The 18352-nt window shown below is 44.7% G+C and overlaps 1 protein-coding gene across 1 annotated transcript in view; it reads right to left on the bottom strand.

The window, feature by feature from the left end:
- Positions 1–18352, bottom strand: part of scfd2 (sec1 family domain containing 2) — a 78996-nt gene that overhangs the window by 57163 nt on the left and 3481 nt on the right. The window contains exons 3-4 of the mRNA XM_041040633.1: positions 12128–12255; positions 6477–6652 (exon numbers count right to left, since the gene is read on the bottom strand). Coding sequence (XP_040896567.1) covers positions 6477–6652; positions 12128–12255 — 304 coding nt within the window. The remainder of the gene's footprint in view (positions 1–6476; positions 6653–12127; positions 12256–18352) is intronic.

Genomic DNA, 18352 nt, shown 5'->3' on the forward strand with positions numbered 1-18352 from the left:
ATTCATCATCAGTCAACCGAGTGCAGAGAAAGCGGACTGTCATGTGTCCATCTGGAGCGCTGAAAACATGCTAAATCTGTGAGGGCTGGCAGCAGATTTTCTCTTCTGTAACTGCTCGCTGAAGCGCTCTTCACTGATCAATCACAATGAAATCTTCAATCTGCCCCAAAATCTTTAATCTGCCTTTAAGGGGTCAATCAGTACCTAGAGAAGACACTCAAAGGCCCTGGAATGTGTCTCTGTCTCCAGTTCAGATCAGACATACAGACACAAAGACACACGTCCTGTGGGCTGTGACCTTCTCTGGCCTGTGCTCAGCAGGTAGTGACAAATGACCTGATAGTTAATCTGTCCTGAGGTGGAGCTTTTCTACAGGGAACACAGAGCCTTGTTTGTGACAACAGGAAGTTGAGACACTGTTACCAGAATAAGCACATTAAAGGATGCACATGCATGAATGCATGCATGCACACATGGCCGCTCACACACTTAGCTGCAAGCACATCTGGCTATAGTTTCAGATCCAGTGCTTCGTAGAATAAAAATGGGATATAAACAGTGAGCTGTGACACATTAAAACTGAAGGAAGGGGCTTTGTGCCAGTCCGAGGAGTATAAAGGTATGAAGTGGTTCGTTGGCCAGCTCTGACTAGGACACTGGGTCATTGTTGGGTCTCTTGCAAACCCCCGCCATCTTCCCTATTGGTCAGCTTTTTCTACAGCCTTCCTTGTTAACAATCCAAGGGTGAATGCTGTGCATTGTGGGATTTTTCCCCGTCTGTGGTGTCTTGCTGGAGCATGCTCAAATGAAGTCTGACGCCAGGAGGCCAAGTCAGCAGACCACACTGACCTGATTCACCAGGGGTGGGGAGTGTCAGTGTGCGCTCCAAGAGCCCCCTCTGATCGTGTTCCCTAGACCACCTCACCCAAACACTCCAAGATGACAATGTAGCTCAGTACAAGACATCTGAGATACCAAACGTGTGCTTAAGTGGAGAGAGCAGCGTGGACGATCTCCAAGAAAGATCAACCATTTCATTCTGTAAGTGCGGTCTGAGCAAGTGTGAGAAAAACCTTTGACTGAGGCTGTGAAAAACCTTCAGTTTAATTCCTGCAGAACCCTCAAAAACACACATTCGTGAGAGAAAAAAAACAAAACAAAACTCCTGGCCACATGAAAAATCCTCCTGATGTGAAGGGTTTTGACTCCACAGCTTAACAGCCGCAGTAAACAATAGAGACCAGTACAAAAAATCTTCACAGATGCACACATGCGGCGAATGCAACTCTGACTGGCTGCAGAACAATGCCAAAACAAAAAGGCCGCTTTAAGTAAGAGAGAAAATGTTTAACGTATTAAACCCTTTTGAGTCCATCCTGCTACTCCCTCGACTTCAACATTCAGAGGACCGTAGCTCCATAATTCCACAGCTACTAACACCAAAGCAATTCCTACAAAGTTTCAGTTCAGTGGGCTGAGATATAGATGTAGTAGAAAGATGCTTAGTAGAACATTTAAAGTGCAGCACATGCAAATTACTTCTGAGCTGAGAAGTGGAGTCAGTGAGGTTTAATATGAGGGAACTTGATTGAGCCTTCTTGTGTTCCTTGATTTTCCAGGGGGAGACAGATTGAGCGCAATCACAGCCGGCAGGATGGCGAGGCGATTAAGGATAAGTAATGCCGAGAGCGGAGCGAGCCAAGCACCTGTATCTGTCTGAGAGAAGAGAGGTAATGATAACAGGAAGTGAGATGAGTTGGTGTTGCCCTCTGGCCTACCAACCCATCACCTCTGTTAAAAAGGTCCCTCTCTATAAACAGGCCTCTCTCTGCCTATTAAACAGATAGTACATTAGGCCTGAGCCGCGCAGAACAATGTAAACACAGCCGTCTCAGGGTACCGGCACTGAGAAGAGGAGGGGGGGAGGGGGGGAGAGGAAGAGGGCTGGACATGGGGGCTATTCCTGGGTCTTCCTGGGAGTGAACTCCATCACTGCTTTTCTCTCTCCCACTGTAATCCTCTCCGACTAAACACAGGAAGGAAGAGATAGGTAAATAACTCACTCTTCTGATAAACTCAACTTTTTTTTCCAACACTGCATTTTCCTCTAGTTTTAGAAAGCTTGTTATGCTTCAAAGTACAGAGACGTGGACGTTAGCGGAGCACAGGAGTTCATGTTATACAGCACACATCTGTATATACTATAGCGAGACATATCTTTGGAGAACACAAAACAGAGACACGGGGTAAACATGGCTATTTAAAAGGCAGCGCAATATAAAGTGTACACCAGAGAAAAAGGATGAAGAGAGGACGGTGGGAGAGAGACAGTGAGGTCACTTTGTCAAGAGACAGACAGGAGTTGATCCTGAACCTCCTGTGGTTCATTCTGTGAGTGGATCAGTGTTGCTCCAGGGTTGAGGAGACTGCAGCGAGGAAACACAGGGGTTGGATGAGGGAGAATGTGGTTCAGAAAGTGGATGGATGGGGAGACGGTCAGTCCAGGTCAGTCCAGATGTGAGACCTTTAAACAGCGGGGAAGTGTAGGAGGTCAGCGCTGGACATCTCGGGGCAGTGCCCCGGAGTCATTCACACCCTTTTGTTACAATCTTCAGAAAAACACAGCAAAATCCCCCCCTGTGGGAGCAGCAGGGACAGAGCAGAGATGGAGAATAAAGGGGGAATGTCTGGGATGTGGGGACAGGCTCCATACCCTGGGGAAAGACCAATTACAAGCTTAAAGCCCCCTGTCTGTCTGTGGCATGCAGCTCAGATAAGATGAAAGTTACTTGGGACCAATACCAACATTCTCCCCCTCTGTCACCAAAAGAAACGATACAGTCCAGATGTTATATATAACTGCATGTTAAGTATTCTGGGGATTGGTGTGCCTTCACATTGTTTTACATAACAGAAGGTGACATGAGTTTTATTGTCAGGCTCCTGACACACTGCAGACCAGCAGGTTTGAACCTCTACAGGCCACTTTATGTCCAGGAGGGGTCGAGGGACAGAGGTGAAGGGTCATGAGTCTTTAGCCCAGCACACACTGACACTGTACTGGGGGGTGGGGGGGGTGATGCAGTATGTGGGTCACCAGGCTCCAACCCAACTATGTCCTAATTTACAACACAGACATGGAGACACACAGAGACACAAAGACATACAGTAAATCCATGACACAGCAGCATAAACTGTTGATTTGCAGTGGTTCCTGTCAGCACTGGCAGCAGCATGGCGGTCCACCAATTAAGGAGCAGCCTTGGTTGAAAAGCCTTGTATTACATGTGATTTCTCTTGAGCTCGACAATTAACGCTCACACGAAACACATTTTTCTCCTGTGACGGCTATGGTGCAGCAAATGATGTGAGCTGGTACTGCGTCAACTTGGACTCAATCGGGCATTACGCAGATTGTTATTTAGATCTGAGACCCATGACAATGGAACGGACTGACCAAAGCCCTATAAAGATTTTTTTTAAAAATGGGACAGGGTCAGTTCTGATCCATGGTGGCGTCTTAGTTACCAGAACCATAAAGAAGAATTGAGTAGACCCGTGAAGCCCTCTAATTGGTTGCCCTCAGACATATTCAAGTCCATTCTGATGGATGTTGACGTTTTCAGAATGTGTGTGTGTGTGTATATATATATATTTTTTTTTCCTTCTTTGGAATTCCACTACTGAAAATGAAGGCCAGAGCATTGGGTTTGGGTTCATAGCTCTATCTTAAGTTTTACACTGTATACAGTATCTCAGACTGAAACGCAAATATACAGCAGAGACAGAGATAAGGACCAGGCAGGCACTTTGTGAGACCCATGGGAGACGAGGACATACAGACTAGCGCAGCTTTGTTACTGAGCAGCACTGTGACCAGTAATAACTTGGAGCTTGAATGTTTGCAGAAGCATGCCCTGGTAATCCCGGCGGGGAAAAGCAACAGGCTGGGGTGAGAGAGGTTAGCTCCTCTCTACTGCACTGCTGTCATCGCGACCATGTTCAGTGATGTGACAGGCTAATCAGCAGTACGCTGCGCGGCGCACTCAAAGACAATACTGGCCTTAAAGAGGCTGTCGTTAGGAAAAATGTATCTGCGATGTTCAGCTCTCTTTGAGCGGGATGTACAGCAGCAGTGTACATGTTTGGTTTGGTGAGGCAGAGGCTCTGGCTGGGCCGCTGAGGGTAGCGTCGTGCGCCTGTGATGTTCTGGGAAGTGGTGAAAGAGTTAGTCTGTTGAGTTTTGCCTTGGCCGCTCCAGCTCTGTGCATGTCTAGCATACACATTCTGTAACTGCGGGCTGGAGCTGGACCAAGCCTGCTCAATCTGTCCCATTCAGACCAAAACCCAGTTACATGCCAGACAGCCAGGACCCTGGGCAGCAGGGGTGGGGTGTAGGTGCAGGCAGGGTGGCAGCGCCAGACAAGAAGATATGTAGCCATCTCACATAAATATAAGTAGTATACTGAGGAGGTAATAAATCCGATAGCAGCATGAACACTTGTATCACACTAATCACATGTCATAACCACATCTATGCCCCCTATCTTATTAACCTCCCAGCTGCAAGACGCTCACAGGTATATTGCCTTCATGGCAAAGGTTGTAGCTGTGGAAATCAGCGTGTTACAGCATATTCAGTCATTACTTCATGAGTAACACATTACGTTGCAGCGCAGGAAAAGTTGTTTAGGTCACAAAGTAGCTATCGCACACTTCATACAGACAAAGCGGCTCGTCCCTGAACTCAGTGGCCCTTTGCCTCAGTACGGTCACTGCCCGCTCCAAGGCCTCAGTGCACCACAGACGAGCTGGCCTGAGTGAACTCACACTGTCCACTAGCGATGGAGCGTCCAGCTCTGCCCAGTCGTACCCACAGCAGCCCTCACACACTCAGAGAGAGCAAACACAGCCTCGACCGCCAGGCAGAGCCGAAAGGCGTTTCACCCCGCCATTTTGTAATGTAATTAACTTCTCTCTGTCCATGTTGAGCCAAAGCAAAAACCTCGCATGGAAATTAAATAAACACAGGGGGCACAGAGGACACACAACTCATTTCCTTTAATACCTCAATAAAACTCAGGCCCGTTTTGATTACAAACACCAACTCTCACATCGTGCTCAAGGCCCGATTGTGAGATTTGATTCTTGGAGAATGCCATTTTGAACCTGGGCCAAGTGCTATATATACTACTGCAACGCTAAATACAACAACAGTCTGTTATTAAACCAGTCACCACCAGTTTAACCAGACCCTCTTCCACCCGAGAACACAGTCACTTCAACAACCTTGTCGTTCTGTGACTGAAACTAACAAAAAAAAAAAAAAAAAAAATAGCGGTGAGAAAGTTGTACTTTGAATTATCCAGGTATAGCAGACAACCACCGGGTAGTGGATCAAAGTGGAGTCATGAAGTAAATAGATCCTGGAACTATAAGCCCCCAAGTCCTATTCCTTCATTTAATAAACCAGCGATGGTCCCAGCTGAGGACCAAAGTTTATGAGGTTGTTTTCAAATTCCAATTAGGCATGGGGCACTGCTGCGAGCTTGTTTTATTTTTCCGTGATTTAGTTTAATAAGTTCCTAAATACTCTGCTGTCCTACTGCTTGCTTTACAGCTTCAGGAATATGAAAAGACTCAATGAAAATACCAAGGTAAGAGACGGAGGAAATGGCTTCGGTATTAGTTACCTCATAGTACGGAGCTGTTTACCTTGGTGATACAAAGTTTGTACAATACCTGTGGATGACAGGTAAAGATATGAAGTAAGAGGTGAACATTCGATGACTGGCTGGTCTGGCTTTTGATTTATTCTCATTCTCCACCTCCCCCTCCTCCCCTCTGTCTCTGTCTCCCCATCAGACTTGCCCTTTGGCCTTTCCGAAGTCAAACACACGTGTGCATCTGCCTCTGTCCACCCCCGTAAACTAGAGCCCTTCCTCCTCTAAATAACACGATGGAAATCTGGCGTTTTTTGCACTGTTTACTGGATCTGAATGTTTTCCCTACAAACACAACTGACCTTGTTTATGAAGGACAGGAATCTGCGCTTTTTCCTGTCTCTGTCAGTTTAACACAACATTCTGGTCACCGTTTAGTGAACCACAAGCACCCACTTACCTGCAGAGCACTGGCAGTAAAATATTTACAGAAGGGAAAGATGTGAACGAATAATCAGCAGCTTAATTACAAATTTCCACTGGATGTTTTGTATTCCTGCTTAATTCTGCCAGTGTGACATTTCTTTAGTTCAAAAATAACCTGTGCAATGTTTTAGATATTTGATCTACATTCCTTAATATTAAAACAAAGGGAGTTATGTGCATCTGAAATACTGTTTTGTAGTTCCAAAAAGTTTCTGTCCATCACCACATATCTTCAAGTGCTGGATAACCCATTTTAAAAGGAGACTTTTCAGTTTTCATCGCCTCTAACACATATGGATAATAAGTTTGTGTAAGACGTGTACGGACCTGCAGCAGGAGCCGCTCGAAGGCCAGGCAGGAGTCCCAGCGGGGAAGGCTGGGGTGGCGGAGCATCTGGGCCGTGGCCAGGCCCAGCTGGAGCACCCCGCAGTGACTCTCTAGCGCCCCCCAACTTCTCCGGAACAGCTGAATGTAGGAGCACAGCTGCTCAGGGGTCACACGGCCTGAGAGGAGGGAAGAAGATACTCTTATAATCTTCCGAGAAAATTGGAGCCATCACAAAGTCATCAATCAATACTGGCGAACGCACATTATACAGTATATATAATCCACAATTGTACTCTGACTGTTGGGCTAATGGTCTTTTGTATGCCATCTGTTACAAACTAATAAAAACGTACAAGGTTGCAGGGGACTCACAGACACAGTTATTCCTCCTGACGGGAAGAACACAACAGAATAAACAGAATAAATAGACAAGCTTTTCCCAAGCATAACAGCCTTTTTAATAACAATCATACACTCAGCTTAGGGCAGAGGGGAATGACTGATACCAAAGCAGACCATAATATTATCTTAATGAGCAAAAACTCCACATGCTGGGAGAAAGCACGGGCCGTGGTGTGTGTGTGTGTCTGTCGGTGCCTGTCAGGAAGCAATATTCTTTATATGTGCAAGATCAGGTGGGGAGTTACTGTCAGAGTCTTTACATGAGTCACAGTATGTGACTAAACATCTCTGAGTGTGTGTGTGTGTGTCTGTGTGTCTGTGTGTGTGTGTGTGTCTGTGTGTGTGTGTGTGTGTGTGTGTCTGTGTCTGTGTGTGTCTGTGTGCTTGAACATGCCTGCAAATGGCAGAGGTGCAATAACACTGATAAGACCTCTCGAGAGCTCGTCTTCAGTGTGACTAATAAGTGTAAATCAGAGATTTTTGCTGATTATTTATAGAGGCAGCAGAGAGAGGCCGGACTCCTCACACTGTTTAGGACACTCTGTCTCCCCCCCTGCCCCTCCCACGAAGATTCACACAGACACAGGAAGAGCGGAGTAACGGACTGGGGGGGGGGGGGGGGTGCGCACGGTGGCCTGGAGGTACGAGGGGCTGTGTCAGGGGCTGGGATAGAGAGGGGGCACACATTAACTCCCCATAAAGCCTACTTCTTCATGTTGATGTTATGAACCAGCACCAGATGTGGGAGTATTTCCTGTTGGACTACATGGCCAATGTTTTCTTTAGTGAGGCCAAACACATGACTGGAAGAGAAACAGACAAGCAGGATGAAAATTGGAGCAGAAAGCTTCAGAATACTAAATACAATATGGAGTCATGGCACTTAAAATGTAAAGACAACACAGCTTCTTCAACTCTGCTAAACTGGATGACAAAATCTACAGATGTGAAATATTTTCAGAGAGAAAACTGACGGGAATCATTCACAGACGTTAGAGACAAAAAACTAATTTTCACAGCAGCTGATAAGTAAACAGCAAAATAGATTTCTCCAAGTCTGCCTGTTGGGAAGCGTACTTTCTAAACTGAACTGAAACAGTCAATGTGTTGTGCGGCATTTTCGGGCAAAATGGAACGAATGTCTACGAAAGGGGATCAAGTTTCTTACTGAAACTAAAGTATTCTTAAAGAACAAACTTCAGTCCAGACACATTCAAAATCCTGAAAAGCTCTATTGTGAACATATCCAGCCATAAAAATCCAGGCAGTATAACCAAGGTTCGCTGAGCTTGATGTGCCAACCATAATTCAGCACAGAACCAGGAAATGTGTCCAATGCCAGAGCCAAGCATAATTTCACCTGAGAATAGACAACGAGAACGGTAGTGTAGGCCAGAAGTAATCAGACCTTACAGCTCAGGCAGATCAGATGAGACTGAGTGAGAAAATGTAAGACACTGGAAAAAGCAGAAAAAAGAACTTGAGACAAGAAAGCCGCACAAAAGCCTGCTCTCCATTACACAATCAAACAGCCCGGGCCGAGTGTTAGCTCTTATCTATGTTACCGAACGTCCCTCGAAACAGATCTGCGATTCCTCAGGCATCTTGTTGCCAGATGCAAAATGAATCGCGGGGAGAAGATCTGTCAGCTGAGCACTGGTACGACTACGGTGTTTCTGCAGTAAAAAGCAGGACTGGAGAGGTTGTAATTTTTAGACTCTAAAAAGTAAGAGTGTACATGTAAGAAGACACTGCACTTTTATCTTAAAGTGACTTTCCATGTCAGCCTTTGATGTACAGTTGTTTCCAATGGACAAATTATACACTGTGTGCCTAAAACTATATCAGTAGAAGTAGAATTATATTTTCCAGTAAACTGTTTAAGATACATGTAGTTTCTGCTGTTTGAAAACATCAGAAAAATAGATTTAAAATGACAAATTTGCTGTTAGTGTGCATATTTAAACTACCTGTGTCAAGTATAATGTACATAAACTATTTCTAATACAGTATGGATTTCAGTCGATTAGATCAGGTGGGCATTAAATACGGTGTTATTCCAGTTAATCTTACCTTGACTCACAACGTCTACATGTCAGTTTTTTTCATGAGCCTTTGGGACCAAGGTCTAAGGTATATAATATATAATGCTGCGGTTTTTGTCTGTCTTTGAATATCAAGATGGTGGAGAAACCTGAAGCCTTTGGCTGTTTTAGAGTTCTTCTGGGTGCATTTATTGCAGGACCAGCCATAAAACAAATCATTTTCAGTCCCATGCTATAAATAGTTTGAAGCTGCTGCCCATTTTAGCCTGATGTGCAGAAGTGGCAATTGAGGCTCCGCCGTGATCAAAGTCCTGAACAATGCGAAAAGGGGCAGGGGCCAACAATGATTTAATCCCGTTACTGGAAGATGACTTGCATTCTAGGTGCACAGGGTTACTCAGAGGCTAAGTGATGTCTGCTGTCAGCGTGGAGCTGAGTGGTGGCCTGCCTCAGCAGCTGGACAGCCTCATAAGTAATTCTACATGGATGGGGGACACAGGAAGGCTGAGAGAGATTTTTATTTATGCACTCCAAGAGGAGGAAAGTCCTGGAACTCTTATTTGTGGATGCATGTTGGGGCCCCTTTCAAGACTGTACTGTAAAGGACTGGAGAGCTAAGGGTACAACAGGGCAGGATCTGTGTGGTAGAAATGGTTTTATCTGTGGTTCCTCTTCAGTTAAAAATGTAGGCAAGTGACCGGGGGAATGAAATGAGAAATCTACATACTATGTATGAGGCTTGTGGCAAGAGTCTGCAGCCGTGGTTGCAGCTCTGCGATGTGATATATAGGTACGACATAGCTTTGAGCTAAATGCTAATGTCAGCATGCTAACATGCTCACGATGACAACGCTAACCGGCAGATGCTTAGAAGAGACTGAGGCTGATGTGAATGTGATTCGTTTTGCTGATCTTTGGTCATAAACCAAACCGCTGGACAAAATGAAATGTTTACCTGACAATAACATGAGATGAAAAGTCAGAGAATCACTAAAAGTTATTACAATTCACCCTGAGGGGGACATATAGCCGTATTTCATGGTAATCTATCCAACAGTCGCTGAGACATTTCAGTCAAAACCACTAATGTGAATTGCATGATGGTGCTAGAGGAAAAGTCAAGGGGCTCACCATGGTTTCCATGAGGATACATCCTCTGGGAACCATGGATATTTCTACCAAATACCAAAGCAATCCATCCAATAGTTGCCCAGTAGTATTTCAGTCTGGACCAAAGTGGGAGGACCCAACCAACCAACTGTTCTGACGTTGCCATCCATGGAGCCACGATGCCAGCATGGCTAAAAATCATATTCAAAATAGTTTATCAAAACACATGAGAGAACAGATTACATATATATGAATGTTTATTTGAAACTATTGTGAAATTACACTAATTGTTGTCATAATGAATGGGCTCGATTGTCTGCTTGAGTCTCGCTGCCTTTAAAAGTCCATACTGCACCACAGGAAGAAAGGCCCTGTCAACACATCTCATTTACACTGCGGTGTCAGTGCTCACGATATACACACAAACTGTATGACCCTGCGACGCACATGCATGTATGCATACACACACACACGCAGATGGACAGATAAACGCACGTTTACATATGATGAAACCAAAGATGTCTGTCTAATTCCCTGCTAAGAGCAAAAACACCCAAAGATAAACACTCCACTCTGCACAATCACATCTGTACACACACACACACACACACACACACACACACACACAGACACGCACACACACACACACACACAGAGCACGGGAATTTCATCATCTCATTGTGCTATGAGAAACCTGACGGGTCATACTCGGGCTCTGAGAAATGGATTATTTTCTCTGTCTCTCTCAGGATGATTTTATCCTGTTGAGATGAAAAGAAGCCAAGTTGGGTCAGTGTGTATGTGAGAATACAGGGCCTGTAGTACACTGATACAGTATTTTCACTACTGATCTGCATAAACCTACCACAGTGAGAACGTGATGTGGAAAATTCTACTCTCCTAGAGAGAGAGAGTGGGCACTGAGAGAGCAGATAGGTATTACTGCTAAGCGTTTGTGTTACTGGGTTTAGTTTGGTCTCATACGAGCAGAGCATGATGGATTGAGAACTCGGCTGGTGGTGCTGGTGGGCAGGATGGGAACTGTGTGGGGGTGTGCTGGGAGCTCATGGGGCTTCGTGGAGTCTGGTCCTCTGCCAGTGGGGTATAAAGGTTCAGTGTGTGAGGAGTTTGACAGTGCCCCCTCTCTCCCCACTTCTCTCTTTTTCTCTCTCTCTCAGCAAAGACATTAAGTCAACAGACAGTCAGCAGGCGGGAGCAGCTTTAGCGCTACACCTTCTTCATACTTTCTCACTTTTGCTGTCTCTACCATCTCTTTGCTTTTTCTGTTTCAGCAGCTTGACCTCTGGTTGTTGTGCATTTGTCTTAATAAACCCACGATCAAGCAGCCGCCCAGAATCAGAAGCGCGGCTGTTTGGCACAAAAGTGTGAAAGGAAACCACCGTGTATTCGGAGTTTCCAGACAGAGTGAGTGAGGTGTGTGTATATGCATGTGTGTATGTGTGTGTGTGACCTCCAACATATTACAACCTGCTTGTTAAGAGAGACAAGACCTTCTTTACCTCTTAGATTATAGGAGCTGAGGGACCACACTGCCCCTCCCTTCTAACCCTCCCCGTTTTGCCAGATGCTAACCTGCAAATTAGCCCTGTGTGTGTGTCTGTTTGTGCAAGTGTAGTACATACATCACCTATGTGAGCGAGAGGGTAGCATGAAGGTCAACGTGCATGAGGGCCCTGTATACTTGTGCATGTAATGGCTTTATTTTTGCGTGCCTACACATATTTTAATCGCTCGCTGCAGCCCCATTTGCTTCATTAACAGACAACAAAAGTTTTCAAAAGCAGCGTGTGTGCGAGGGAGCGTGTGTGTGTGTGTATGTGTGTGTGTGTGTCTGTCATAGAGCCAACATGTGGTTCAGATTTCCTCTGTGGCCACATGGGCAAATACACAGCAGAGACCGTGGATCTCAGTAGGAGGCGCTATGGTTCCGCACTAAAACACAACAACACTCACGCACTTCGCTCTAAGGAGAATAAGTTTTACCCATGATGCTTCATTTTTAATTTCTATATTTTTGTGTGAATTTGTGTTTTAATGAATGGGAAACAAGGTGTGGACTTTGCTACATCTTACCCATGCTCATCTTGATTGGCAGCTTCTCCTTACTGGCTGCTTCCACCAGTTGCCTTCGGACCTCCATCACCCCCTCTTTGTGTTTACTAGTCAGCATGGCCTCCCACAGAGACTGTGCTGCAGGCGACCTGATAGGTAGAACAATCAAAAAGGTCAGTGCGAGGGGACAAAAAAAAAACAACACTGCTGTAGAAGTTGTGTGGTGAGCAAAACAACTGTTGCTATTCTTGCTGTCTGCCCAGAGCATGCAGGCCTCGGAATATAAACACAAAAGGACAATATGGACGTGATTGAGTGCTCATCTCAGTGATGGAGAGCCTGCTGGTCAGGGAGGGGTGACTCCCCTGTGGGATCCCTCACAGGAAAAAATTAGCGGCAGGAACATAAGGAATGTTCTCGGTCCACCTTAGACGTCTGTGTGCCAACATTCCTGTGCTCGGCGCTGTCCTTACATGAGTGGAACAGCAAGAGTCTGGAGACCAAGGCTCCTCCTGATACCATCTCAGTCCCTTGTCTCATTATCCACTAGGTTATGAAACACTGCGATCCACATCTCTAATGGGAGACTGAAGACAAGGCATGTGTGTAAGACTATTACCATCTGCCACGAGCAGTGGAAACAGCTTCAAGTCTTTCCATGAAAGAATCAAAAAGAGTGTCACCGGGGACCTTCACCATCATTAACTTTGCAGAAAGTGACGTTTTTTCTTATAAAAATGTTCCCCGAGTCTGAATTCAAGCTATGATCATATTTTACATCTCTGTCTCCATCGGTTTTCTTTTGAAATTTCTTGCCCTGTTAAAGGCACTGACACTTTGTTGGTTGGATAAAAGGACAACAGCAGTCTACATCTCTGTCTCTGCCGTTGACAGCTAGACTGACAAGCAGACATGCTGTTTTGCGTACTCTCAGGAGTGACCAGAATCTCAAGAGAGAAGGAGACAAAGAGGGAAAAGGGGCTAAGGACAGAGGGAGGGAAGGTAGGACAGAGCTCGTTGACAAATCCACTTTGTTTTTCTTTTTTTTTTTTTTTTTCCTTTTTTTAAACTTTTTTCTTCTCTCGCCTTTTCTGCTTTCTAACTGCTGCCATGTGTTTAATATCAGATGTAATCTGTTCCAGACCTTGGGCTGGGGCTAGATGGGGAGGAGAGGGGCTCACAGTGGGACAGCCGCCATCTTCACACTAGAACCAGAAACAAAGACCGGCAAACACAACTCAACTGCCCCAGGACAAGAGTCTAATACAGATACATTAAAAAAAAAAAAAAAAAAAATCAAGAAACAAGAAAATAAATCTGTTATTTCCTTACAGTCAATTTGTTTGAGTAAACTGTGATTAAGATATGAATAAGAAGTGGTGCACTGCAGCTACATGGTGACATGGTGTCATTTTTGGAAAACATACCACTTAAACCTTCAGAAAAAAAAAAAACTCCCATGCACTTGAAGTGTTTCTACAATTACGCAAATCAAAAAGTCCCACATGCTCGTCATGGCTGACATACCAACAGTGTGACTTGACCAGCCCATATGTGAGCAGCCATGTGTGTGTTTGTGTTCGAGGATGTGTACGCACGCATCTGTATATGTTTGCACACAACCCTGTGCATCCGTGTGTGTTCTTGGAAGACGGCGGGCCTCGGTAGAGTGTGGATGAAATATGGTTCTCATTTGGCTCTCTGCCCACACAGCCTGACTGCCGGCCCATTCCCCTGACGCTTTCCCTGGGCCATTTGGTCAGATGAGGGCGGGGGTTCGAGCAGGGCTGAGGGGGTGAGGGGTGAGGTTTATACTGGCAGGGTGTGAGACAGGGTCCATAACCAGCCAGGAACCTTGTTGAGTAACCCTACCATGGAAGAGGGGGGCTGGGATTGTGGTGTGCGTGTGCTTGGCCATCTGTAAGTGTTAAGTGCAGTCTGGCTCTCTCTGTTGAAAAGGCTGCTTGGCTACAGACTGAAGGGGGCACTCTTGCACTTGACTTGTGTACACTATAGTCCGTGCCCTCTCTGGCTTGCTCGGACGGGCTGAGTGGGTGTGTTTGGAGAGTGTGGGCGTTTGTGGACAAACTAAATTCCACTGGATGTGTAATGAGTGCTGTGCCATTAAAAGGCAGTTAAGCATCAAATACTGTAACTTAAAGAAAGAGATGCGCAGCATGTGAAAGAACGAACACACATGTGCCTGTTTAAGTGATGAAATACCTCTGGACGTGTCCAAGTTGTTAATGAGTGTGGGGGTGAGGAGGGGGACAGTGTTCCTGGAAGTGTATGAAGCAGCAGAAAAGAATGGCTCCAACCGTTCTGACTCAGGATTTCTTAAATTTCCTCCTTTTTCTGTGGCCCCTTCATCCTTCGGTTGAAAAAGCATGTGAATACACACACACACATTTCACTATTTATTTCTTTACTCTGACTCCCACTGCAAAATCCACCATTCATGACATGATTCAGAATTGAGTCATCCTCCATTTATACGATTGATGAAGCCTCCAGGTTGAGTGGCAAAATGTCCTTAAAGGTTCTGTTCACTCAAGTTAGAAATAACTATATATATATTTCTTTACTAACTCCTAGCAGTATCTAGCTGTGCACACAGTTTTGGTTTTATTTCACAGATTTTTGAGATGTGTGTCTGTGATTTCCGATGTGAATGTAACTTTGTTTGTGATGCTCAAAGCACTGAGCAACAGAATCTCCTTCCAGAAAGCGTCCCAGTTTCTCGGTATAATCCACTTAGCATGCTGTCGACAGCTTTCATGGGGAATATTTCGAGTCAAGAAAGCAGTTCCAATAAAACTCCGAGGTCTGAGTATTATAAAGAGCCAACCAGGATATTGTTTCTGAGAAGGTATGTTGCTGCTAAGATTTTTAAAAGTAATTTTTGAAAGCTTTGAGCACCTCAAATGAAATTAAATCATATTCCATTGTATTGAGTGGTGGCAGAAATCTCATAAATAAATATATTACAATGCCAGGCGATAAAATGAAACCTATCTGCACAGCTAGATACCAGGGTGTCATTTCCACTGGGGATGGCGGGGGCATGCTCTCCTCACTTTTCATAATCTTATTATTGCACCCCAAACCTTTATACCTTCAGGCTCAATTTTGTATTAAAAATTACTTTGAACATTGTCATTTTACTGTCCAGCCTCCATAAATATGGATGCAGGAAAGAAAAGCAAACCCTCACCCTGTTTATCTGACCGTCTTTATATCCGAGCACTTGGACAGCTGGGAAATTTCAGATTACAAATCAGAGCTCATAATTATTTGACACCACTTCTCGGTGTTTGTCACATTCACAAACTACAGAACTTTAAAGTGCATTTTAATGCCACCTCAATGCCCTCAGGAGTATCAAAACTTCACACTTAGCAGACTGCAAATCCAGCCTATAATTTATTTCCCAGCGCAGATGATTCAGATAATCAGTGCACTTTCCAACAGGCCTACATGTAACAGATACAACAGAATTGTGCAATGTCCTCAGTGGCTTAATTTATTGTGCGTGTGTTAATGGGGCAAAAAACACTGATGGTTTCCTGTAAACATCCCAGTGTAACACCGGACATGACACGAGAGGGAAAGGGAGGAGTGGACCAAAACCAGACCTGGCCTTGACTATCTGTGTGTCCTGGCAAGAGGGACAAATGACCCAGCAGATTTAAGAGGAGTTCTGCAGGAAGTGAGGAGAGGAGATACACAATAAAAACACACTAACGCAGACGTAACAACAGCTCTCATTGGCCAGAGATTGTTCAGTGAGGACTCCATGTATCCTTCTACATCAGTAAAATAAAATAGTAGAACAAGTTGTACTGTTTAGCTTTTGAATGAAAGAACATGTTGTTAACAACAACTTTAATTACAACAGTGGAAAATCTCCTTTAAATCACACTAAAAGTGTGTTAAGTAAAAGTATATGTATCATTAATACAGTGAAGGCTTGGAGAAACTTCAAATTAACAAATAATAAGATAATAAGAAAAATAGATCAAATCTGATGTTGGCTGCGTTTGTGGAATATAAATGTGCAATAATACCAGCCATTCCAAAAAAATGGAGGGGTGGGGGAGTTTGGGGGTAATACAGGAAACTCTTCCTCCCCTCATGTGTCTTGGCCACTTTACCATTTCAAAAGCAAGCCAGCAGTAGGGGCTCTTTGAAGGAGCGAGGCTGGCGGATGTAAAGTGCCGTCTTTGGGGATGTTTTATCTTCTTACTGAATAAATGCCCACACACTCTTTTCTATGTCTACGCTGCTGTAGTGAAAATCAAATGACAGAGCAGAAGACGACGTACAAGACAGAATAGGTTATGTTATAAACTCTGTGACAAATGTTTAGACAGATATGGCTCAATATGATCAGAGAAGGCTCCCACATTAAACTGTGACACAGACACACAGACACAGACACAGACACAGACACACACACACACAGACACAGACACACACACACAGACACACACACACACACTGTATAAGCCCTCCAAGCCATTTTCCACAGATGCACAGAAACCAGTTACTGTAAGAATGAATGAATTAATATCCAGATATGATGTCGAGAATCCCGTGTTTGGCCAGAATCAATATCCTGTGTACCGCTGTTCAACAGAGCTTGTGCCCCTGTTTAAACAAACCATCCAATCCTAAAAACACAATGAACAGGCAGGCCTATATGGGAACTCATACTATACTGTAAATAATGTAGGGTTGTTGTTTAGCCTATAAATCACTTGAAAGACTTTATCTTCATTCAACTGTTGGTGCCCATGTTCACCGTCTAAGTATAGAGTGGCAAAACAATCTCTAACCTATAAGGAGCCACCATAGAAAGAACGTGGCCAGTTTCCATACCCCCTTCTTCATTGTTGGTTGGGTAAAAACAGGGCTGGCTGTTTTCAGCTGTCTGTCATTTGCGCTCTCCTCTCCACACTCTACTATCTCTGCTTTTTTTTTTTTGTTACTTTTCCCATACGGCCTGAACTCAAATAAGCGTGCATGGTTTTTTATTCATGCTCATATTTCCCAGCTGGGACAGAAATAGGTGTTTTCCCTCCTTCCTGGTGGCGCGCATGCAGGATCTGCTGGGCAGATTTGAGGGGATGGCAGCCTCGCAGTGTTTTCTCATGGCAGGGTGCGGTTGGTTACTCTGCCTGGCTCAAGCTCAGCAGCTCCTGAGGCAGACCCAGAGCACCTTGGCCACCCGTACTCGGTTCTGCCCACATGCACACACTCCCCACCGCAGGATCAAGGTCCAAGGCAGCCAGATGATGGGGGTGCAGGGTTCAGTCTGAGACTGAGGGAAACTTCGTGCCCTCTGCCAATGGGGTTCATAAGTCCTACTCAGGATCAAAAGGGCTGCGCAGCCAAGCACAGCAAATTACACAGACTGGGCTGGAAGGTACCCGACCACAAACACACACACACACAGCCGCACAAAACAACACTTCCACTGCCACTTTCACTCAACATCCTTCTTTATACAGCAAACTGTGCATCCTGGCACTATATTATGGCTGTAAAAAAAAGAATGCAGAGTACAAGAGTGGAGTAACCAAAAACCTGCACAGGCAAAGTGTGTATGTGTTCGTGTGCACGCTCACACAAAGTATGCTTTCTCTCTGGCATGATTACTAAAACCACAGCGTGAAAGTCAGGTTGTAGGATAAGGAAAATTCACACCAGGTTATGAAATACAATACAACAGTAATTGCGAAGTAAGTGTGGGGTCTTGCCGGGAGAGCTAGAGTCAACAACCACCCACAGAATGTTTAAGACACAGTGATCTATAAAAATATCCTGGAATTACCGAAGGAAATATCATACAAAAGGTCCAAATTAGGTCCGCACCTAATATTTAAAGGCTTGAGCTGGTCTACACAACAAAACCAATCAAAACACACTGTGGGTTTGGCCTAAAAATAGCTCAACAAATCATAGGCGTATAAACATCCAGTAGGAGGGGACTTATTATATAGACAATCAAACCACATGGAGCCAACAGGGTCTAGAGTTTTGCACAGTTCATATCATGCAAAGAAAACAGTCCCTTTTAGAAATGTGTGCTTTTGTATATTTTGTAGAGGAAACTACACCTCGAACAACATACAGAAGCTGTCTTGAACATATTAGACTGACATTAGCTCTGTCCATGGTGAGCTGTGCATTTAAAGTCAGTAAAATAAAGTGGGAACTCTTGGCTTCTTTCTTGCTGTGCCT

This window comes from Toxotes jaculatrix, chromosome 6 (assembly GCF_017976425.1).
Source record: "Toxotes jaculatrix isolate fToxJac2 chromosome 6, fToxJac2.pri, whole genome shotgun sequence".
Lineage (NCBI taxonomy): Eukaryota > Metazoa > Chordata > Actinopteri > Toxotidae > Toxotes > Toxotes jaculatrix.